The sequence below is a fragment of the Nerophis ophidion genome, linkage group LG02 (genome assembly GCF_033978795.1).
Source record: "Nerophis ophidion isolate RoL-2023_Sa linkage group LG02, RoL_Noph_v1.0, whole genome shotgun sequence".
NCBI classification, from domain to species: Eukaryota; Metazoa; Chordata; class Actinopteri; order Syngnathiformes; family Syngnathidae; genus Nerophis; species Nerophis ophidion.
Window position 1 is genome coordinate 40,420,376 of NC_084612.1, and position 25,941 is coordinate 40,446,316.

Here is a 25,941-nt window from a genome sequence, read left to right on the forward strand (position 1 = left end):
AGATGATGCCACGTTGTTGAGTGAGTACACGACTATGAATGTTGTTACTGGGTTTCCCGAGAACTCTGCACGCAGAATCCTGTCGGTGTGGTGGTAAACCCGACGGAGAGCCTTACGTGCCCATGGGCCCAGCATTAACCCTACACCGCCTGTTGCGGCCTGGGCCTCGTTCCTCCATGCAGATGCAGAAATGAACGTGCATCTCTCCACTCTGCAGTACAAGATGGGGTCATCAGTGTGCACTCTCCTGTGCTCTTGGACCCCAAGGATCGCCACTCCCTGTTCCTCTGCATAGTGTGCAAGTTCTATCAACCTCGCTTCTTGTCTCGCTGTGCATGCATTGAAGGTTCCTGTTCTGTTTGGACAGGACCCTCCCTGGGACAATCCCAGGGTTTGAGGTCCTGTCGTCATGGTGTCCTCCAAGAGGAGGACCAGCACCATCGTCCGCCGTGATGTGCCTGCGGAGTCCCGCCGCTGGAAGTATAGGATTTGGGATGACTTTGTACTCCATGGTTGGCTTTACTAGGCTAATAGCGAACTGTGGGGCGCAACTCCTCGCAGTCCCAGTTTTACCTCAAAGTGAACTTCTCCTAGACAGGTTGCCATCCAAAGCTTACAAGCCCCATCTGCCTGAATGCGGCAGGTAGCACGGGGGTACATCTTACCCGTGGCGGTGTAAATCCGACCTGACGCGAAACAAACTCCATAAAGTCCTCATACAAGAGTAATCGTGTATTAAAACAACACAGCGCACGTGTGATTGTTAGGTTTTTAAAGCGTATATCCATTAAAATTGGAGCCTGATCTGAGATAACAATTGAATCATAATTGCATGTCGGTATAGATGAAAGTAATTTATCAATTCAAAAGTAATCAGCATGGTTGAAAGTCTGATGGACGTGACAAAATAATGAATATTGCCTTTAAATAGGATTTATAAAGCGCCAGACATCTGAGACAGAAAAGACTGGATTACCTTAGGCAATCTTGTTGGTGGACAAGTTTTGGGTGATGAGTGATCAAGCCAATAGTTAACGTTTTTTCCTATTATTAAATAGTATATTGACAAATCAGGGAGATTCAGACAAAGGCGTTTGAAAAAGTTATCATAATTGTCGGCATAAACGTTTACGATGGCTACTACAATGTTTGAAATCTGACAAGTGATGACAACATTGGGGTCAGAAATATTGTTTGATAGTACAAAAAGAACAGATTTATGCAGAAGAATAGCAGCACCCTTCGATTTACCCAAAAATGAAGAATGAAAGATCTGTCCTACTCATTGTTGTCTCAACTTCAAGTGGTTAGCAGGTTTAAGATAAGTCTCCTGCAGAAAGATGACATTAGCACCCATATGGTGAAGATTGTGAAGCACCTTACCTGGCTTTATAGGGTTATTATGTTCCTAACAGTTAAAACTAGTGAACCCAATGCCACATCAACAGTATGTCGTTGTTAGGTTAGGTAATGTCAGAGCAAAATGGCAGCGTCAAATACACAGAACACAAGATTTCAAATCCGTGGTAGAACTAAAAAATAATATCATCCATCCATCAATTCTCTAACGCATATTGCGGGGTACTCCCTGAAGAAGTCGCCACCTCATCGCAGAGCCAACACAGACAGACAGACAACATTCACACTCATATTCACACACCAGGGTCAATTTAGTGTTGCCAATCAGTCTATCCCCAAGGTGCATGTCTTTAGAGGTGGGAGGAAGCCGGAGTACCTGAAGGGATCCTATGTCGTCACGGGGAGAACATGCAAACTCCACACAGAAAGACTGCAAGCTCAGAAGTGAACCCAATACCTTCTTATTGTGAGGCACCAGCACTAAACCCTGTGCAAAAAAATAAAATAATAATAACATAAGGAAATAAAAAGGTACATTTGACTGATGTAAACAAAAGGAAAACACACAAACAACCCCCGCCCCAACCCCAAAACACCTGCCGAAGTAGGGTTGGGAGATATATCGATATATACGATATGTCGCGGGTTTGTCTCTGTGCGATATAGAAAATGACTATATCGTAATATTCGAGTATACGTTCTCACGCAGTTGCTTTTAGCTGCGGGCATACTTTTCAGGCTCTTTTCACTCTTTCCTGTCTTTCCTTCTCTTAGACAAGCAGGCGCACATTCTTACAAACGTCACATACTGTCCCGTCATACGTCACATACGTGTCCGCCCTTGCACAGCAGAGAGGTAGCATACTGGGCTACGTTAGCTGCTAACGTAGCCGTACAACAGAAAGAAGGTGCGGATCTGGTATCAAATGAAGGAAGACTTAATTCCCAATAAAAACAGCAGGGTTTCCATCGTCTGGCGGTGGTTCGGCTTCAAGTGGAAATATGTCCAACAGATAACCATAATTTGTCAAGTGTGGGGGGGAAAAAGCATTGCTATAAAAAGTAGCATTACTGCTAATATGTAGCATCATTTGAAAAGTGACTCGCTAGAAAATGAAGAGAATTTCATAACCTTAGTAACATACCACACAGTGAAGAACGAATACTATTTGATTTCCTATTATGCAGCTCATTTTTATTTGACACTTAAATTGTCTCTGACAATCTTGCACTTTGTGTTTTGGAAATGACTTGAATGTTTGTGCCATTGCTAAATAACTTTAATAAATACACTTTTGGTCAATTGACTTAGTTGTGATTTCCCTCTCTGGATGAAAGTTTAAAAGTAACATATATGAATGCAGTATGAACAATGTTTTAATGTATACACATAATCATCATACTGCTGTGATTATATGCATCGAGTGTTCATTCAAGGCCAAGGCAAGTCCAAACTTCACTTGTAGTGACATGCAAATGATTATTTTTACACTTTTTTGTCCAAATTCCATTGTATGTTATACTCTTCTGACACCACCAGATAGCAGTATAAGTGTCCATATGTCAGCAAAAGACCCCAATTCAGTAGTGTACACAATTTTGGAAATAGAGCTAAAAGGTGCTGTCCACGCATGTGGCCACTAAGGCCTTTAGAGGTTAAAGGAGCCATTAGTAATAATGTAGCCAGAAATGGTACTGCAATCACAGTCAAAATTCGTTAGTCCGCTCCCCCACTCACTAACTGAGGTTGCCAGATACTCAGCCGAATCCAGTTCGATCGACTGGGCTGCTCCAAGGAACTTCAAACTTCCACTGCCTCTTACTAGGGGTTGAGGTGCTGGGACCATAATAGCTGAAGAGACAAGTGTTTTGTCAATAACAAGTCTCTAACCAACACATTTTACACATAAATTAGGCTATTTTCAGGAAAAAGTATGTCATGCCTGCGTACAATATCACAACAAATGTCAATCATGGTTATTTTCAGTACTATCAGAAAACGAAGACTAAAACAAACTACAACCAACACTACCAATGGTTGTAATGGTGACAATAAGTAGAGTATACTTAGCAGCCTAATGTACGCTCAAAACTAAAGAGGAGACATTTTACAAAGGTATGCCTATAGGCTACACGAATGAAAAATTATTTTATCATGTGCGTTGTCTCCATTTTCACATTGCCATGATGACAGCCGTGCTAATGTTGGAACTCATTTCCTCAGCATATCAGCATGTTACATGATAAATGGGTTGTACTTGTATAGTGCTTTTCTACATTCAAAGTACTCAAAGCGCTTTGACACTACTTCCACATTTACCCTTTCACACACACATTCACACACTGATGGAGGGAGCTGCCATGCAAGGCGCTAACCAGCACCCAACAGGAGCAAGGGTGAAGTGTCTTGCTCAGGACACAACGGACGTGACGAGGTTGGTACTAGGTGGTATTTGAACCAGGGACCCTCGGGTTGCGCACGGCCACTCTTCCACTGCGCCACGCCGTCCCCATTGAGAACGAAATAGGCATTAACCCTACCCATATCGACATAGGTTTTATTTGTCAAAGTTATATATTTGCCCTGTCACTTCGAATACGCATCGACCTACAGGCTAACAGGCATATATTTACCCCATTAGTCTATATGTCGATGTGTCATTGACCGGGGTAGCATGCTTAAGCATTACACTAAGAGCTAAGCACCATCACACTAAGCATTTTTTGCACGAACATACTAGCTTTGTTAGACAAGATCATAGACTGTATTTGACAATATAGTTTACATACGAAATTTCCATTTCCATTTGTTACAAGTAATAAGAAAACATAAATGCCTGACTTGCCTATCAAGATGGAAATTAGCAAGTTTGGCGTCAGATGAAAAAATATTCTCCGCATTCAACCATCTTTCAAAGGCATCAATCATTGTTTTGTTTCTGGCTTTGTGATTAATAAGTTGAAAATCGTAACAACGCATTTTAGATTTACTAAGGTCTCTCTGACATGTTTAGTAACTTTACCAGTACCAGTAGCCAAACGAAGGTGGCGGTGCGTAACTGGACACCTGGATGTGACACACTCACAGACTCTCTTATTGGTCAAACGGTGGAGAGCGAGACATCAAAGTGAAAACAATAACAAGATTTCTGGGCTGTAATTCTAATTTTGAAATGAGCATATTCTGGCTGAACTACTGTTATCATTTATAGAGGTATTCGAAAAGAACATGATTTATTAATTCCTTTTGACATATAAGGGCCATTTATTGATTACTTGACATGAAGTTATTACATATGGTTCCTTTTAAGATTGTCGAGAGATGTTTGTTTCATTCCATCCACCTTCCAAATAATGCTCCTCAAAAGGACTGAGTCGACGGCCGGCTTAAAATTAGTAAAATACGTAAATATTAAATGTTATTACTGTATATATGTTCCAGTTACTGCATTACATATATACTTACAGCATTTATGAAACCTTAATGTAGGTGTTTGGATGTGTTTTAAGAGGTTTATAGGCAGACTAGAGCCACTCCGATTGGCTCCATTAAAAGCAGACCTTTGATCGCATTTATTTACTATTTAGAATACATTAAAAATAGAATCACTTGCGTTCTTGTCTTACATAAGGATTGTAAATGATTGGCAAAATTCCAAAAAAGTGCATTTCTCCTTGGACTTAAAGTAGCCCACAATGAACACAGTTTTTGCGTTTGTATTTTATATAAGAGTAGTAGAGTACTAGGGGAGTTCCTGTTTTGGTAAACATGTGACATTTGCATACACAGCTTGGTAAACTATTAAAAGGGCTAATTGCATAATTTACACACTAAAGGGCGCCAACTTTCAAATGTATTTTACACAGTATGTCCCGCCGTCTTACGGTTTCTCGTGTGTAATGAGGGAATTATGTACGTACGTAACACAAGCACGCGCAGTAGCTTTGGGTGTTTTTACCTAATAATAGCAATTTAGATAGCTAGCGTTTGCGGTCACTGAATGTGTATTCTATCATGATAACAACATGAAAGCAAATTGTTCGTTGCTTCTCTTTGTCTGCATTTGTATGTCTGCCCTCGGTCCCTGCTGTGTACGTGTTGACGAAACAGGGTGAGTGTCAGTTCTAGACACCAATCATTTTATTTGGGCCGATACTTATTTTTATTACCGGTACATACATTACCTAATTGTGAAAAATATAGTCAATTGTCAAACAAATGTTTTATGTTAAACCATTAAAGCCTTTGGTGTTCTTGTTTGTAATTTTAGCTTTGAAAAATCTTACTATGAGGAAGTTGCCAACAGCACCTCCTAAAGGATGCCGTGTGGTATATGTTGTGGCGGTCTCGCAGAAAGCCTAAATTATGTTCTCAATCTGTGTTCAAGGTGTGCTCTACAAAGAATTAGTGGTTGGCGTACCCAAGGAGACGTTTCAGAATGAGCGCCGTGTGGCGTTATCGCCTGCTGGCGTGCAAGCGCTGGTCAAACAAGGCTTCAGAGTACAAGTTCAGAGTGGAGCTGGCGAGGAATCAAAGTTCTCTGACCAGCAGTACAAAGAAGCAGGCGCCAGCATAACTGATGTCAAAGGAGCCCTTGGATCAGACTTGGTCCTCAAGGTAGACCTGCACCATGTCGTTTTCATTCTAACAAAATATAGCTCTATATCAGTGGTGTCCATACTACGGGCCGCAGGCTAGACTGAAGATGCTAGCGGGCCCACGAGACGTCACAAGTTTAAAAAAAGAATGCAGCTGTGTCCAGTTTAGTTTAAAATATTTCACAGTTTAATTGCTGCAATTTTACCACCTTCCTGTGGAAAATGTTGGTATATCATCAGGTCAATGGCAATGAATTTAAAGGCCTACTGAAACCCACTACTACCAATACGGCCGGTTTAGTTAACTAAATTACAATTTAAAATTTCCCGCGGAGTTTCCTGTTAAAACGTTGCGGAATGATGACGCTTATGATGACGCATGTTTGTGACGTTATTGGTTGGAGGGGACATTTTAGCCCAGCACCACACACAGCTAAAAGTCGTCTCTTTTCATCGCATAATGACACAGTATTTTGGACACCTGTGTTGCTGAATCTTTTGCAATTTGTTCAATTAATAATGGAGAAGTCAAAGTAGAAAGATGGAGGTGGGAAGCTTTTAGCCTTTAGCCACACAAACACACTGGGTTTCCTTGTTTAAAATTCCCGGAGGTGAAGCTCTACTATGGATCAGAGCGGTCAAGCGAACAAGGATCCCAACTACATGTCGACCGGCAGTTTTCGGTGAGAAAATTGTGGAAATAAGTCGCCTCTTACCGGAGATCAGCGGAGCTTCTGTAGTGCTGCAGCTGCCGTCACTTCCCTCAGAGACTGGCGTCAACACACCCGTGGACACACCCCTCCGACTATCAGGTACTATTTAACTCACTAAAAAACTAGCAACACAATAGAAAGATAAGGGATTGCCCAGAATTATCGTAGTGTCTAAAAACATCTGAATCGCTCCCATTGCAATCGCCTTTTTTTTTTTTTTCCTAGTCCGTCACTCTAAATTTCCTCATCCACGAATCTTTCATCCTCTCTCAAATTATTGGGAAAATTGTCGCTTTCTCAGTCCGATTAGCTCTTGCTGCTGGAGGCTCACATTATAAACAAAGTGAGGATGTGAGGAACCCTACAACCATTGACGTCACTCGCACATCATCTGCTACTTCCGGTAAAGGCAAGGCTTTTTTATTAGCGACCAAAAGTTGCGAACTTTATCGTCGATGTTCTCTACTAAATCCTTACAGCAAAATTATGGCAATATCGGGAAATGATCAAGTATGACACATAGAATGGACCTGCTATCCCCGTTTAAATAAGAAAATCTCATTTCAGTAGGCCTTTAAGTTTGAAATAGTGAAAGAATTAGCATTACTTTATATGACCCAATCCAAACAACCTTTCCCACTCACAGAGCAAATATACTGCAACTAACACAGAAAGTCAACACACACGGTCACAAAAAGACCCTGCTCAATGAACTTTGTGGTATAAAAGGTTATAAAAGGTTTTCTCGGAAGTAAACAAAAGCCCATTTTTCACCAAAAGTTCATGAACTTTTAGTTTCTGGAACTATAGGTTTGTAGAAGTGTGTGGCTTGTGTTTCCACTGCATTTCACAGTTCAAGGTAGTTACCGTAATACAAATCAGGCTGATGTTGCATGGAGGAGTGGTTTAATATACATCTACACTCATACCACGTAAATAAACACACAATATTATATCAGTTATTTTACTAAAAAGTAAGTAAATTCAATATAAAGCAACAATTTACAAAACAATATTCTTTAAAAAAATAAAGTGTACCGAATTGTTCATAAAAATTCTGGCTTTTGTCCGCAATGTCTTACTGTCAGAATGTCGTCCTCTCGGTAAATTATGAATTAATGAGGGTCAGGCGGTATATATATATATATATATATATGTGTGTGTATATATATATATATGTGTGTATATATATATATATACATATATATACATTAGGGCTGCGAATCCTTGGGTGTCCCACGATTCGATTCAATATCGATTCCTGGGGTCGTGATTCGATTATATATTGATTTTTTTCGATTCAACGCGATTCTCGATTCAAAAACCACATTTTTACGATTTAAAATGATTCTGTATTCATTTAATACATTGGATTTCAGCAGGATCTACCCTAGTCTGCTGACATGCTAGCAGAGTAGTACATTTTTTTTAATAATTACAATTTAATAATTGTAAAGGACAATGTTTATCAACTGATTGCAATAATGTAACATTTTTTTAACTATTAAACGAACCAAAAATATGACTTATTTTATCTTAGTAAAAACATTGGACACAGTGTGTTGTCAAGCTTATGAGATGCGATGCAAGTGTAAGCCACTTTGACGCTATTGTTCTTTTTTTTATTTTTTATAAATGTCTCATGAGAATGTCAATGAGGGATTTTTAATCACTGCTATGCTGAAATTATAACTAATATTGATACTGTTGTTGATAATATTAATTTTTGTTTCACTACTTTTGGTTTGTTCTGTGTCGTGTTTGTGTCTCCTCTCAATTGCTCTGTTTATTGCAGTTCTGAGTGATGCTGGGTCAGATTGAATTGTTATGGTATTGCTGTGTATTGATTTGTTGGATTGATTAAAAAAAAAATAACAAAAAAAATAATTATTTCTTTAAAAATCGATTTAAAAAAAAATTAGAATCATTTCTGAATCGCGCAACGTGAGAATCGCGATTCGTATTCGAATAATTTTTTTCCCACACCCTTAATATGCATATATATATACACATACATACATATATATATATATATATATATATATACATATACATACATATATATATATATATATATATATATATATATATATATATATATATATATATATATATATATAATATATATATATACATATACTGGTACACAGTCAACTTTCGGGCCCCAGCCAAAGTTGTTCTACCTTAATGCAGTCCCCAATTCAAGAAGTTTGGACACCTCTCTTTATGTGGACACATTAAAGTACTGAGATCTCTTTTCCTCTAGGTCCGGGCCCCCAGTTTGACAGAAGTCGACCTCCTAAAGACAATGTCCACTCTGGTGAGCTTTGTCTATCCGGCTCAGAATCCAGAGCTGCTGAAGAAGCTGTCAGAGAGGAAAAGCACTGTGTTAGCCATGGATCAAGTGCCCAGAGTCACCATCGCTCAAGGCTACGACGCTCTCAGCTCCATGGCCAACATCGCTGGGTGAGGGGAAGAGAAAAGATACTTTGTTGGCGCTTCATTAGGTACACACTCTGATGAGATCAATGAAAGAGTTTTGCCCATTTGAAAAGACCACATTATTCAAAATCTATTATTGTGAAAAACAATCCACTGCCTCTTACAGGATATGGTTTTCACTTGTAACTTTGTAGTCATTGCAAAATCAGGATTTTATTTAGACAGCTTTCATTTGATTGTGTAGGTGTCCCTAATATTGTGACCTTAATTGAGACACATTTGTTCATCGGTACTGTTGATTATTTGAGCTTATTGTTTGAAGGTATAAAGCTGTTGTTCTGGCTGCCAACCACTTTGGTCGGTTTTTTACTGGTCAGATCACTGCTGCAGGAAAAGTACCACCAGCTAAGGTAAACAAGACTTTCAATTGTTGTCTCATTTCAACTGTGAAACATTTTAAAAGTATGTGGTTCACATGGATTTTTGCTGTATTCAGGTCCTTGTCATTGGAGGAGGTGTGGCTGGTTTAGCAGCAGCAGGAGCAGCCAAATCCATGGGAGCAATAGTGCGAGGATTTGACACTCGGTAGAAGCTTTTAAGCCTGGCTCACCATTTGTACTTGTAAATAAATAACTGATTGTTTCATGACTTTCAGACCAGCAGCTCTGGAACAATTCAAGTCCTTCGGGGCGGAGCCTTTAGAAGTGCAAATCGAAGAGTCTGGCGAGGGAATCGGAGGCTACGCCAAAGAAATGTCCAAGGAGTTTATTGAGGCGGAGATGGCGCTATTCGCCAAGCAGTGCAAAGACGTAGACATTCTCATCAGCACTGCCCTAATTCCAGGTTAGTCTCTCGGATGTTGGCAGTATTTTTTTTTAGATTCATTCCAGCTAACTCGGGGTAAGAGGTGTTCTACAGCCAGGGTTCGTCCCAGTATTTTTGTGGCCCTAAAAAGATTTTGTTTGTGACCCCATTTTGGTCTTTTAATATCACTCATACAACAAGCTAGGAACTATAGCGCTGACTGCAGCCTAGTGAGTGTTGTAATACAGTCGTCCCTTTTTTCACACATCTCACTTCGAAGTTTGTGGCTTGTAAAGCTAACTATGTGGGTACTATTAATGCCTAGAGGGCTTTGTTAATGTTAAAATGTTAATTAATAATTCCTACTTTGAGGAAAATAGAAAAATTAACCAAAAGTAGATTTGGCTATGGGAGCCTGAGTGTATGCGTAAAAGACACAACAAACACAAATACAGTTCAATTATATTTATAATTAGAATAAATAATGTATTATTAATATTTTACATTGGCCCTGCGATGAGGTGTCGACTTGTCCAGGGTGTACGCCGCCTTCCGCCCGATTGTAGCTGAGATAGGCACCAGCGCGCCCCGCGACTCCAAATGGAATAAGCGGTAGAAAATAGATAGATGGATGGATAATATTTTACAAGTTCTTTAAAAATGTGTATCTACTTTAAAATAATCACTTATAAACTATACACAAAAAGACTACATTATATTTACAATTCAGTTCAATCCAATATGTTCAATAGTCAAGTGTTAAAATTCCAGATAATGTCCAAAGTTTAAATAAAAATTTATTAAAAAAACTAGTTATGTCCGAGGGGGAAGAAAAGTGTTCGTTATCTCCTACCACAGTTAAGCCGATTCAATATTGTTGTGCCGCTTTGGCATAAATTGAAAAAATAAACAAAAGACAATATTGGGCAAAACCGATGAAAAATCTCATGTTTTTTAGACAATGTATCTTTGGGGAAAATGTTTGGCTATGATATAAACTTAAATAGTATGGTCATTTTAGAAATATGACCTTAAATTGGTCATGATGACGGTGTTGGAAGCGATACTAAGTTAGCCATTACCCTAACAGGCTTATGAATGGACCAGAGTGTGATGCTGTTAAACCAAACTACAACTATGACCGATGTAGATTTAATTTTAGCACAAAAAAGTTACAATTGTGTCTGTGAAGCAATTCAGTCCATCATGGTAGAACAAGCAAACACCTGCAGAGCATGACATGACATGACATGACAAGTGACCAGTCACCATAATCATGTGGTCTCCTGTAGTCATTGTATCCCTAAACAAATGTGTTTATGCCAGGGGTGTAAAAACAGGCACCAGCCTGGACAGGACTGACACTAACATCTGTTCAGGCCTTTCCTGACTTCTTGTTTGACCAAGTTTCTTATGTTCTGTGTTTAGGAAAGAGGGCTCCCATTCTGATTAAGAAGGAATTTGTGGAGTCCATGAAGGACGGTTCTGTGGTAGTGGATCTGGCTGCAGAGGCTGGGGGAAACATTGAGACCACACATCCTGGAGAGCTTTACGTCCACAAGGTGATAGGTTCTCTCCTTGACGAGTTAATTTGATTAGTATTTAAAAATGCATTGGTATTGCCTTTCTGCATAAGAACGTCACCCATATTGGCTACACGGACCTGCCCAGCCGCATGGCCACCCAAGCCAGCACCCTCTACTCCAACAATGTACTGAAGCTGCTGAAAGCCATCAGCCCTGACAAAGAATACTTCCACTACGAGCCCAAAGAAGATTTTGACTATGGAACAATGGATCACGTCATCCGCGGGACCCTTGTGATGAAGGTGGGTTTTATTTGTAAACGTCTTCATTTCTGCTGGCGCTCGTTCTCGGCTCATGGCATGAGATGTTTTCATGCTAACATACTCTGCCAATATCCCACTGCCAATATTGCACCAGCAAGAATGTTATGTATGTTGTATAACTGACTTTTTCCAAGTAAAATGACTTTGACACAATGTTTATGGAAGTCAAAGCATGCAACCTCAACGTTGTCTTTCAAAACCACTGCTAAGTGTTTCTTGATTGCCATTTGTTTGTTATGTTTGTATTTAAAGTATCCTCACCCTCCAGGCAGTATCTACCTACAGCACTGTACACAATGCAAATTGATATTGATGTTTCTCTCTCACGAAAAACTGCTGTGCTAATTTTGTCATCCATTCTCACACTATTAAATTTTTCTGGTGCACACACAGGATGGCCAGAATATGTTCCCGGCCCCCCTACCCAAGACTGTTCCACCACCCCCGGTGAAACAGAAATCGGTTGCCCAATTGAAAGCTGAGAAAGGGGCTGCAATTTCTCCTTTCCAACGCACCTTGACTTCTGCTGGCGTTTACACTACAGGTTAGGACAGGACGTGCATTTCCAAGCAGTCATTTTGATACTGTAAAAATATTTGAGGAAATCACTAGTTTTCTTTACAAAACATCAAACGCCAAACCTAAGTTAACTCATCAACTGGCCACAGTATTCGTGGTCCAAAGAGATTTTTCACAAATTTAACCTTTTGCCACATAACAATGTTCATGCAGTGTTATGGATGGCCAAATGGGACAAAATGTAATAAATGAATATATTTTTAAGTAATTAATTAAATGTGTCATTAATTATGTATAATTGTAATCAAATGCATAAATGTGTCATTAAATGTGTAATTTATTTATTTATTGTAAAATTACATGCATTAATCAAATAATTCAATTAATTATCGATTTCACTATTTTATGATTTAATACATTATCAAAATATGTATTTATTCATTTGATTTTGTCAGGGCTTCATCAATTTACCAATCCTGATAGCAGCCTTTGGGACCCAGAAAAAGCAAGTGATGTGTCGGCAGAAGGTTGTTTAATTAGGTACCAGGTAAAAAAGTGAAAGTTCTAGCAGGAGCTTTCAAAGCAAAATCAGGCTGTGGCATACACTAGATCAGGGCTCCTCAAAAACATTTTTACTTAGTACATGGTAGCCACATTGGCTACTTAGTAGGGTTATGTGTGTGTGTGTGTGTATATGTGTGTGCGTATATATACAGTATGTATGTATATGTATATACTGTATCTATCTATATATAAATATATCTATCTATATATATATCTATCTATTTATATAGAGATAGATATATATATAGATAGATACAGTATGTGTGTGTGTATATATGTATGTATGTTTATATGTATATATGTGTGTGTGTGTGTACCTGCTGAAAATGCATAATAAAGAAGGAAAAAAACATATGAGTCGCACTGGAGTATAAGTCGCATTTTTTGGGGATATATTTTTTATAAAACACAACACCAAGAAAATACATATGAAAGGCAATTTAAAATAAATAAGGAATAGTGAACAAAAGGCTGAATAATTATATGACGCATAAAAAAACAACAGAGAACGTGCCTGGTATGTTAACCTAACATATTATGGTAAGAGTCATTCAAATAAATATAACATATAGAACATGTTATATGTTTACCAAACAATCTGTCACTCCTAATCGCTAAATTCCATGAAACCTTTTACGTCTAGTCTCTTACGTGAATGAGCTAAATAATATTATTTGATATTTTACGGTAATGTGTTAATAATTTCACACATAAGTCGCTCCTGAGTGTAAGTCGCACCCCTGGCCAAACTATGAAAAAACTGCGACTCATAGTCCGAAAAGTCAGCCACTGATTGTGCAAGTTCTCCCACTTAAAATGATGACAGAGGTCTGTAATTTTCATCATAGGTACACTTCAACTGTGAGAGATTCCAGGAATTCACATTGTAGGAATTTTAAAGAATTTATCTGTAAATGATGGTGGAAAATAAGTATTTGGTCAACCATTCAAAGCTCTCACTGATGGAAGGAGTTTTCGGCTCAAAATCTCACGATACATGGCCCCATTCATTCTTTCCTTAACATGGATCAATTGTCCTGTCCCCTTAGCAGAAACACAGCCCCAAAGCATGATGTTTCCACCCCCATGCTTCACAGTAGGAATGGTGTTCTTGGAATGCAACTCAGTATTCTTGTTCCTCCAAACACGAAGAGTTGAGTTTATACCAAAATGGATCCATGGATGATACAGCAGAGGATTGGGAGAATGGCATGTGGTCAGATGAAACCAAAATAGAACTTTTTGCTGTTCTACACTTTTTCAAAAGTATTTGTAAATACATTTTTAATACATCTTTTGTATTGGAAATTACATTTTGTAAATATAACTAATGTTGTTTGACTCAGACAGTTCTATCTATGCAACAAAAATATGTATGATTTTAAAAATAGGCAGCACGTTGGGCAGGGGTTAGTGTATTTGCCTCACAATAAGAACGTCATGGGTTCGATCCTCGTGCTCAGGGTCTTTCTGTGTGGAGTTTGAATGTTCTCCCTGTGACTGCATGAATTCCCTCCTGGTACTCTGGCTTTCTCCCACCTCCAAAACATGCACCTGGGGATAGGATGATTGGCAACACAAATGGTCCAGTGTGTACCTCGCCTTCCGCCCAAATACAGCTGGGATAGGGTCCAGCACCCCCGCGACCCAAAGACGGACGAGCGGTAGAAAAATGGATGGATGAATAGATGGATTTTAAAAATGCAGGCTGCCTGATACAGTATGATGATTGGGAATTTCACTTGATGAGCAATGAAGTCTGACTAATTTCAAAATAAAGTTATACATGTTATAACATAAGTCAGGGGTCTTCAACATTTTTTAGACAAATTACCCCAAACTGATGGAGACAAGGAGCGAGGACTTCCTACTTATGTAGCTTATATGAAATTACGATTGTGTTTCCATTTAAATTGGTCCTAAAGGTACCTTGTTACTGTGCAATGTAAAGATATTCAAATAACAGTATTGTGCTGCTAATAGGTAGCTGGCACCTAACCCTGTAATCACCAACTGTTATGCTAATTCGTAGTTTGCTAATTGCTAGCTGGCAACTAGTGTGTGAATCACTAGCTGACAACTAACACACTAATTAATTACTAGCAAGCTACTGCCACATTGATTACTAGTGACAACTAGTGTGCTAAATGCCAGCTTTCAACTAAAGCCACCCACTAGTGCGTTAATTGCTAGGACAATGTATGCACTAATCGCTGGCTGGCAACTAACGTGCCAATCCTTACCTGATAACTAGTGTATTATTCGCTGGCTTTCTCAAATGCTGACATGGATTTAATAGTATGATAGTTTATTCATGTTGTTATTTATTCACATTTAACGGCATGACAGTGTGTTGGCTTAATGTTCATGTGTATTTAAATACATTTAGATTTTTGGAACAATTGTGGGGGTAAATATAAAAAAAATATATTAAAAAAATAATTAGTAATTTTCATTCGTCATTTTGTCTTTTTGTCACTTTTTTAAATAATGCAAGGCAGTTGAAATTGAGCCAACAGCCCCTTTACGGTATGCTTTAAGACACAGTTGACTTATTTTCAACATATTTATCAAATGTATTGTGCCCATCCCTAAGTTACACTTCTACTTGATGTTATAACACTGCTTGCTACTTACTTGTTACTGTGTGCACAGATATGTGAATGAGTGTGTGTGAGAGATTAAAAAGATCTTTGCTTCAACCATGCTTTCCTAAACCTTGCAGGTCTATCCACATGTCTGGCTCTTGGGCTCATTTCCCCCAACGCAGCCTTTACACAAATGGTGACAACCTTTGGCCTGGCTGGGATTGTGGGATATCACACTGTGTGGGGCGTGACCCCCGCCTTGCACTCGCCTTTGATGTCTGTCACCAACGCCATCTCAGGTCACCATTTAAGCTTTAAAATAAACTGCACTTGTTTTTTGGAATTTCCTCCATCATCCACAATCCTTATGTACAAACCCCGTTTCCATATGAGTTGGGAAATTGTGTTAGATGTAAATATAAACGTAATACAATGATTTGCAAATCCTTTTCAACACATATTCAGTTGAATGCACTACAAAGACTTAGAATTTCATGGCTGCAACACGTGCCAAAGTAGTTGGGAAAGGGCATGTTCACCACTGTGTTACATCACCTTTTCTTTTAACAACGCTCAATAAACGTTTGGGAACTGAGGAAAGCAATTATTGAGGCTTTGAAAGTGGAATTCTTTCCCATTCTTGTTTTATGTAGAGCTTTAGTCGCTCAACTGTCCGGGGTCTCCGCTGTCGTATTTTACGCTTCATAATGCGCCACACATTTTCGATGGGAGACTGTTCTTGACTGCAGGCGGGCCAGGAAAGTACCCGCACTCTTTTACTACAAAACCACGCTGTTGTAACACATGGCTTGGCATTGTCTTACTGAAATAAGCAGGGGCGTCCATGATAACGTTGCTAGGATGACAACATATGTTGCTCCAAAACCTGTATGGACCATTCAGCATTAATGGTGCCTGTAAGTTACCCATGCCTAGGGCACTAATACATCCCCATACCATCACAGATGCTGGCTTTTGAACTTCGCACCTATAACAAACTGGATGGTTATTTTCCTCATTCTTCCGGAGGACACCACGTCCACAGTTTCCAAATATAATTTGAAATGTGGACACGTCATACCACAGAACACCTTTCCACTTTGCATCAGTCCATCTTAGGTGAGCTCGGGCCCAGAGAAGCCGGCGGCGTTCCTTTGTATTGTTGATAAATGTGTTTTGCTTTGCATAGCAGAGTTTTAACTTGCACTTACAGATGTTGCAACCAACTGTAGTTACTGACAGTGGTTTTATGAAGTGTTCCTGAACCCATGTGGCGATATCCTTTACACACTGATGTCTGTTTTTGATGCAGTACTGCCTGAGGGATCAACGATCCGTAATATCATGGCTTACGTGCAGTGATTTCTCCAGATTCTCTGAACCTTTTGATGATTTTACGGACCATAGATGGTAAAATCCCTAAATTCCTTGCAATAGCTCGTTGAGAAATGTTGTTCTAAAACAGTTCGACAAATTGCTTACAAATTGGTGACCCTCGCCCCATCATTGTTTGTGAATTACTTAGCTTTTCATGGAAGCTGCTTTTATACCCAATCATGGCACCCACCTGTTCCCAATTAGCCTGCACACCTGTGTGATGTTCCAAATAGGTGTTTGATGAGCATTCGTCAACTTTATCAGTATTTATTGCCACCTTTCCCAACCTCTTTGTCACGTGTTGCTGGCATCAAATTCTAAAGTTAATGATTATTTGCAAAAAAAAAAAATGTTTATCAGTTTGAACATCAAATATGTAGTGTTTGTAGCATATTCAACTGAATATGGGTTGATAAGGATTTGCAAATCATTGTATTCCGTTTATATTTACATCCAACACAATTTCCCAACTCGTATGGAAACGGGGTTTGTAAGACAAGAACACCAATGTCTTTTTCTTTTCTGTGTGTTATAATAAATAAGAAAAAACTGCTAGCAAGTGGTGCCTAACAATGATGGTAATGGGAATACAATCTATTCTGCCCCTATAAATCTCCAAGACCTTTTTATATACATGTGAGTACGTATCTAATGTTGTAACTTGCACATTCATTAAACATGGAGTATTATTTACAATATTTTGGTCATTGTATTGATTTCACAGACAGCATAGCTGTCCGTGAAATGTCTGGGCGGTAGCATTCGTTAAACCTTTCAAATAAGAACATGAAACATTGGCTTACAATGTCTACTCTCACGGGGATGTGGACTGATGAGAAGCTAAATTCCAAATATTACTCACTCCTCACATAAAAAATGCTTCTCAGCGATGTTGCATTCCATTTGCTGAGAGCCATATAGTATCAAGTTGGTAGTGTTTGGATTTGTGAAGTTGACCATTTTTTTAGCTTGTTGTCACAACCTTCTACTTTACAGGTGAGATGATAGTTTAAAGCAAGCATTAACGTTTCTAAACTCAAAGGCAATACAGCAGAAGCAGCTCAATATCCTTCTTCTTTTTTATATTATGGTGGGTCACAACCAACTTCATTAGCAGCTAACGCTAGCTAGTAAGTAGTACCCGACTCACTTGTAGTCGAAAGGAGCAGTGTGAGCAAGGCGAAGTGTCATGACGCCAGAAAAGTAGTTACTCTGTGTTCGCGCTTACTATAACAATGTCGCTATCGCTCAGTTACTTGAAAGTCACAGCATGTAATTCCACCGTTGGTGGTTTAAGATGTTTTTTTAGAGGGCTTTATAGACGGAATCGATGAATTCCACAACCTGCGTTGTTAGCCTTGTGTTCACAGTTTTTAAATATTTAGACAGCACAGAAAAGAGAAAGACGTGTCCCTGTCTCACATAAGTATTGTTGATAATAGGGAAAATTCCCAAAAATGTGCAGTTTCCCTTTAAACTTTATCAGCAAATATTTATAAATGGTGTTCATATGTGTACTTTTAGGTCTTACTTTTGTGCTTCATACCAGGTCTGACAGCAGTAGGAGGTCTGGTTCTGATGGGAGGAGGTCTTACACCTTCCAGCTTGCCTGAGAGTCTCGCCTTGGCTGCTGCCTTTATTTCCTCCATCAACATTGCCGGTTTGACATTTTGAAAAATATTTTTCACTGAAACTAATCATCTGTTTTTTAACCTATACAACCAAATCTCCACATTTTTTTTACTATATTTGTACATTCTCAGGTGGTTTTCTGATCACCCAGCGGATGTTGGACATGTTCAAGCGTCCCACTGACCCCCCTGAGTACAATTACCTGTACATGCTGCCCGGGGCTGCGTTTGTTGGGGGATATGGTGCTTCTGTAGCAGCTGGATACAACATTGAACAGGTGACACTTTTCGTTTGTGTTTAATTTAATTGCCTGAAATCATTGTGTAGGGTTTCTGAGGCTTTATCAACCAAACATTCACCCACTTCAATCATTAGTTTCTGAGGTTGAACAACTGATTGATTCTATTGTGATTAAATGAATAATTTTTAAGTAGAAAGCAAATTGAAATCCTTCCATTTGTTTGAACTTAAGAAGTAAGTTGTATCTGTCATCCTCAGATGATGTACTTGGGCTCAGGCCTGTGCTGTGTTGGTGCGCTGGCAGGCCTTTCGGCTCAAGGCACTAGTCGCCTGGGTAACGCATTGGGCATGATGGGAGTAGCAGGGGGCATCGCCGCCACCTTAGGTGCCCTCAAGCCTTCGCCGGAACTGTTGTCACAGATGTCATTAGCCATGGCCACTGGAGGAACTCTAGGTAAGTGACTTCTTACTTACTTACTTACTAATTATCTAATTGAAGAATGATTTAAAACACTCAGCAAATGACCCTTTATAATATTGTTCATAAAAGCATGGCCAGTTATTTATTTAATATAAAAGGCACCAGATGTTTTAAGCCTAAAGTAATGTCTACTAAAAAGACAGAAATATGCACAAACCCTAATAAAGCTGAGCTTATGCACAATTCCGTTGCTTGTGTAATAATGCACACATGCATCAGTCTATTGCCCACTTCTTTGAAAAACTAATTGTAAGTATTTTTGTATACCCAGTTTCCATCCAAATTGTTGTTTGCTCTTTATGCAAAAAAAGAAGAGTGCAGCCAAATAAAAATATTTTGTGTTATAGTGTAATAAATTAATGTGTGGTTTGAGTAGCGCGTCTACCCAAGGAAAGTAACTTTTGTTGCAGTAAGTAACAGTCAAGTTTGTTAAAAATGCTTTTAAATGCAGAGTTAGATAAATTGAATATATTTGCACATCCATCTGACATGGTAGATGATAAGAAGACAGCATCTTGGTCCGAGCACCTGGTGTAGGATCCAAAAGATTAGTTCTTAACAGGGGGGAATGCCCTGACAAGAATGGTGAGAGTTGTGTATAAAGAGAGTATGGCCAACTCTGTTTTCAGGCGCTTTCCTCAATGACACTCACGTGACTACAGGGCGCCATGACTGCTACTAACTTTGACCTGATGCCATGCGTTTGTAGCGTTTCTTCTTTGTTCGAAGTGTATATAGTCCTGTTGTGCAGCAGGGGGTTGCTCCACCTGTAAGAATTGTGGAAAACTTTTACATTGGTTTTCCCACAATCCGGAAAGATGACAAGTATGGGAAGTGAAGGTTTGCAAACAACAGTGGAGAGCCACCCATTACAGCGTCTTGTGCGAGATAAACACACGACACAATGTACGTATTTTGTTCAGGAGAGAACATACGGAAGCTAATACAAATAATAATAGAAGAAATGTATAAATTAAAGCGATGGTTTGACAAAAACAGTCTATCTTTGAATCTCAGTAAAACTAAAATAATGCAATTCGGTAGCAGCAGAAGAGAAAGTTAAACACAAATACACAGACGAACATTGAGTGAGTAAAATAAACCACATTGGTGGTAAAATAACCAATTAGAAAATTAAATGGAAATCTCATATGAAAATATACAACGCAAAGTGGCGAGGAACACATCTTTCTTTCTTCTTCTTTCTTTCTTAGTTATTTCGAACATCAATCAATCAATCAATATTTATATAGCCCTAAATCACTAGTGTCTCAAAGGGCTGCACAAACCACAGCACAAACCACAACGACATCCTCGGTAGAGCCCACATAAGGGCAAGGAAAACTTACACCCAGTGGGACGTGGTTGACAATGATGACTATGAGAAACCTTGGAGAGGACCGCATTTGTGGGCAACCCCAACCCCCCCCCCCCCAGGGGAACCGGAAGCAATGGATGTCGAACATGAACACATTTACAATACAATACAGACAATTTAATATCACCTCACATTACATCATGTCCGAAAAATTCTTTATTCATCAATAATGAATAAAGAAATACGAGCGGTAGTGGATGGATGTTCTAGACCAAATATCACTACATATATTCCACTTCACGCCAGTGTTACCATATCTGAGTTATTGTGCCGAAATATCGGTAAATAACTACAAAAGTACACCTATTCAATTACCGTGTTACACAAAGAAAATCACAAGTAAAATTATATTTTGACGAAACAAAAGCATTTTTCATTGTAAGTTTATGAGCTGGAGTATGTTTAGAACTATATGGTGGCGACTTGTCCAGGGTGTACCCCACCTTCCGCCCGATTGTAGCCCCCCGCGACCCTAAAGGGAATAAGTGGTAGAAAATGGATGGATGGATGGATAAACATATTATTTTGTTTTATTTCGTCCAAAAAATGTATGTTAAAATGACAACAATTGCATACCTCTGGGCATGACCCCACACGTCCTTGTTAGCAGTCATGGCACCTGTTGTGCAGTTGGCCATACTCTCTCAATACACTACTCTGAGAATGGTTTTGTTCGATTGTGGAGCAAAACGACAGCTGTAATTATTATTTATAATTCAGTCATTAGTGAAGTGAATTGTGAATTATACTTATTTAGCGCTTTTCTCGAAAGACTCAAAGCACTTGACTTAGTGAAACCCATTATCCAAATCTTAAAGGAAAACTGCACTTATTTTGGAATTTTGCCTATCTTTCACAATCATTATGAGTGACAAGAAGACAATTTTTTTTTTGCATTCTAACATGTAAAACTCGGCTCGTTCTTGGTGGCTAGCAATGCAGCTAATGGGAGCAATCCATTCTATTACTTTAAAGGGGAAGATTATCACAATTTCAGAAGGGTTAAAACCAATAAAAATCAGTTCCCTATTTCAAAATGTTACACATCATGGAATATCCCGAAAAAAGGCTTTAAAGTGCCTGATTTTCGCTATCTGTGAAGCAACCGTCCATTTTCCTGTGACGTCATCCAGTGATGCCAATACAAACAAAATGGCGGATAGCACAGCAAGATATAGCGACAGTAGCTCGGATTTAGACTCGGATTTCAGCGGCTTAAGCGATTCAACAGATTACGCATGCATTCAAAAACCGACACCAATACTTAATTTATGTTCTGTAACCTGGATAATAACCAAGCTGTAGCGACATTGCCATTGTAAGAGCAAACACTGAGGAGCTTTTTTTCTGGAGTAGTAACACATCGGCGTGCTACGGTATTCACCCTATAAGCTAGCTACGGAAAGAGATAAGCTAGCTTCCACGTCAGCATGAAACACATTTCAGTTTGTAATGCACAACACTGCGACAGGAAACCAATCTCTACTGACTGAAAAAATTAACAAATATACTACAGTATCTGTAAAGTATTTGCCCACATTTCATTTTGTACACACAGATGGCCAGACAGCATATGCACTGTAGTTGAACTGTGATGCGCTGCATGTACGTATTATGATCAATAAATAGTGTGACTCACTCAATGAACAATTGTCTGTTTGGTCCAGCTGGCCAGGGACGTTCGTGTGGTTTATTTGCGTAAGCACTCCATTGATGTCGAAATAGCATGGCTTCAAATTCCACATTTTGCAGCTCGGAGTCTCTTTCACCTCACTTTCTCGGATTCCGTCTGCTCCAGCGTCTCACTCTTCCTTAATGCTGGCTTTTTGAAGCAGTAGTTCATTCTCAGTATATTGAACTTCAAAAAGATAAGGTTGTTAATCCTCATTTTTCCAAAAATAGTCGTTTTTGTTGTTTGTTACAGAGTCTGCCATGATTAGAAGACACGAATGCCTTAGTTTCGGGACATAGGACACACAGTTGTTGCCAGAAGTCAGAAGTGCGCTGCTATGGAAACAGAAATAAATGCACTACTATGGTGATTCCCAATAATCGCATAATGCAAGCATTTTTTTATCATGTTTGAATTTCCCCCCAAATAAGACGTGTGTTCTTGTACTTCATGATTGTTACTGTTCAGTAAAATTCCCCAAAAAAACAGTTCTCTCCATGGAAGCTGATCCGTGATCACCTGATAACCTCTCGACACAGCAGAAAAGAGAGGCATCAACTGGTATAAAATTAGTCTATTTAAAGGCTATAGTATACAACTGAGTATTAAGATGGGACTTTAATTCTTCTACTGTAATGAAAAATAGAATAAGAAACTAGTTAACTATTGCGTTTATGTGTTAAACTGTCAATAGCTGTCACTATAAATAAATTGAAAAATATACAGTTCATACACTGTATTGGTATTGGTATCGGCCGATTTCACTCATGGATGATCAAAATTGGCAGCATAAAACCCTGATCAGATCATCCCTAGTTATGTTGTAGCCTATTAATTTTGACTAATGTAAACAGTAAAAATGATTCCACTGGCATGGAAGCAGACGTTCAGAACATACTTCAATTCATTAAAAACAAAAATGATTTCCCCCTTGCTGATAAATTTTACTCAAATGTTCATTTAGTTTAAAGTCCATCCCTAATAAGCAGGCTTTTTGATGCACCACGGTAAGGATTTTTCTTTTCTTTCATCATTTTTAGTATTCAAAGTTTACGTTTTGTGTGGTCCTGTATTTTTTTGGTCCAGTCTATAAGAGAAAAAAATTAAATCCAAGGAGAACATCAGTCAACTTCCTGCACAATGAGATGAGCGTGTGAGTACGGGTAATTAAACACATGTGGATGATAAACCATGTTTAACACAACATGCAGGTGCACTTTTTTTGGTCTTTAAAATGCTCTCTTTTATATTGCTTTTAAAAGACCAGTCCCTATTTACTAAACACAAAGGGACAGTAAACAGGTGACTGGCCTTTATCCTCGGTTTAATTTTTGTATTTTCTAAATGTTACTTCCTCAATGTTCTCCAAATTAGCCAATGAAAAGATGAGTGTTAACCTCCTGGAGTTTTACTGAAAAGTCTCAACTGTGCCGGCATGCAGGTCTAACCATCGCCAAGCGCATTGAAATCGCAGACTTGCCACAGCTGGTGGCAGCGTTTCACAGCCTTGTGGGGCTGGCGGCGGTTCTCACCTGCGTCGCTGAGTACATGATTGAGTTCCCCCACCTCGACGCTCACCCGGCTGCTGGTGTGCTAAAGACTGTGGCCTATTTGGGCACTTACATCGGGGGCGTCACCTTCAGCGGATCGCTGGTGGCCTACGGCAAGCTCCAAGGTATGCAACTCTTAGTGTGTGTGTGTGTGTGTGTGTGTGTGTGAGTGGTATTTGGATAATATAATCACATGTTTTAGGAACTTTGCTTACTTTACATGTCAGATGACTCTTTTTCATTTTCGACACACAATCAGAATCCTCGTCGCAGCATTGTCTGGTCTTGATTGCTGCTTTGATCATTCCAAAGCCCCCAAAAATGTTTGAGGAAATCCAGGGTAGATTGCCAGTCTGCTCTGTATTAATGGTCACAGCTTTTTGTTATTGTGTAACTGATTTTAAAAGGAACACATGGCAAGGTTGTGTCTGATTTCTGGGCATAGTTGATTGGAACATCTGCATATTTATAGACGCTGAATAAAGAGTGATATTATGCATATCAACATGTTCTTCCTTTTAGATATACAGTAGAAAAGAAAAAAAAACATCAGTTCGTAGCCTTCTTGATAAAAATTAAACCTATGCTTTTGTGCTGTAGGGCTCCTGAACTCTGCTCCTCTACTACTGCCGGGACGTCACATGTTGAATGCCGGTCTGATGGCGGCTTCGATTGGCTGCATGGTGCCCTTCATGCTCAGCTCGAGCTACAACACTGGAATGGGATGTCTATTGGGAGTGTCTGGCCTGTCAACTGTCATGGTGAGTATTACTAACATGCAACACTGCAAGAAAACATTTGTATAAAAAAAGCATGTACCGTATTGTGGACCATGAGGTGCCTTGTCGATGAACGGGTCTAGTTTCAAACATGGAGCGTACCGCATAATAAAGCGCATCAAAGGGGTCATATTATGATTTTTTTCTATATTTAAAAGACTTCCTTATGTTGTACATAACATTTATTGGTGTTTTTTCCTTTAAAATGTTGCATATAATATGTTTTACAGACTGTTTTCAAGCCGCTTTCTGATTGTCTCAGAATGCGCCATTTTTGTGGGCGGTCTTATTTGCATGGCTTCACTTGGACAACGTCATCTTTTGTTGTAGTTTTAGCATTTCCATAGCGAGTTATACTGACAGATTAAGTTCAGACTAAACAATACTTTTATATTAGACATGGCAACAGCACAGTATGAATGGCCCACAACAAAAGGATAGAGAATTAGAAGGAGCTTATTGACCTCGTTGCGGACTACAATGCAGATCCAAACTACACGACAACAGGGACTAATAGGTAAAGAAAGTTGGTTTTGCATAATAGGGCGAAACAAAACATCAGAGAGTATGTCTCTTATTACATGCTCTCCAACCACCAGAACTAAGAAGGTTAGTGTGAAAGAGTCCGCCTCCCAAGGTAAATGCTTTACAACATTTTAATGAGCATGGCTGCTTTGAGATATGAGTATTCTGAGATACAACCTTATGGTTAAGTTTTTTTTAAGACGCATACAATTAAATGATACATCACATTTTCCAGTTTATCTTTTCAACATATTGGAAAAGCAGTAGGAAGACGCAGAGCTTTTTTAATCCTATCCCTTTTCCATACAACAATTGCTTACACTTTAATGTTCTGTTCTCAATTTACTCCATAAATAATACATGTCTGGAAAAAATAAGTAGTGAAATAAGTTATATTTCATATAGTGAGATGAATAAGATTATCAATAAATTCAAAATGTGTATAATGATTCTTCTTATTTGTACTTAGTAAACACTTTGAGTTTGTAGGGTTTGAATTCTTTACTTAGTCCATTTCATAGTTTAATTCCATATACTGATATTCTAAAGATTTTAAGTGTTGTACGTGCATACAAATGTTTTAGGTTACATTTTCCTCAGAGGTTGAGAAAAAATGTGTACGTTTTTTTTGGGTAGCAAGTTATAGTTTGCTTTGTGCATAATTTTGGCTGTTTGCAAATTCACTGTATCGTTAAATTTCAATATTTTAAATTTGATCAGATCAGAATCAGAATCAGACATACTTTATTAATCCCAGAATGGAAATTAAAATTTTCAGCACAATTTCATTCAAGGTCAGACAAACATTACAGGGAGACAGAACCGGATCCCTGACAGGTCTGCAAACTCCCGGCGCCCCTTACAAAAAAA

The 25,941-nt window shown here is 38.9% G+C and overlaps 1 protein-coding gene across 1 annotated transcript in view; it reads left to right on the forward strand.

The window, feature by feature from the left end:
- LOC133540733 (NAD(P) transhydrogenase, mitochondrial-like) overlaps positions 1-25,941 on the forward strand; it is a 46,588-nt gene that overhangs the window by 5,820 nt on the left and 14,827 nt on the right. Inside the window, exons 3-16 of the mRNA XM_061883595.1 lie at positions 5,748-5,977; positions 8,938-9,137; positions 9,436-9,523; positions 9,610-9,698; positions 9,769-9,956; positions 11,346-11,479; positions 11,554-11,745; positions 12,160-12,310; positions 15,575-15,736; positions 18,364-18,474; positions 18,578-18,723; positions 18,945-19,140; positions 23,659-23,892; positions 24,368-24,528. Coding sequence (XP_061739579.1) covers positions 5,748-5,977; positions 8,938-9,137; positions 9,436-9,523; positions 9,610-9,698; positions 9,769-9,956; positions 11,346-11,479; positions 11,554-11,745; positions 12,160-12,310; positions 15,575-15,736; positions 18,364-18,474; positions 18,578-18,723; positions 18,945-19,140; positions 23,659-23,892; positions 24,368-24,528 — 2,282 coding nt within the window. The remainder of the gene's footprint in view (positions 1-5,747; positions 5,978-8,937; positions 9,138-9,435; positions 9,524-9,609; positions 9,699-9,768; positions 9,957-11,345; positions 11,480-11,553; positions 11,746-12,159; positions 12,311-15,574; positions 15,737-18,363; positions 18,475-18,577; positions 18,724-18,944; positions 19,141-23,658; positions 23,893-24,367; positions 24,529-25,941) is intronic.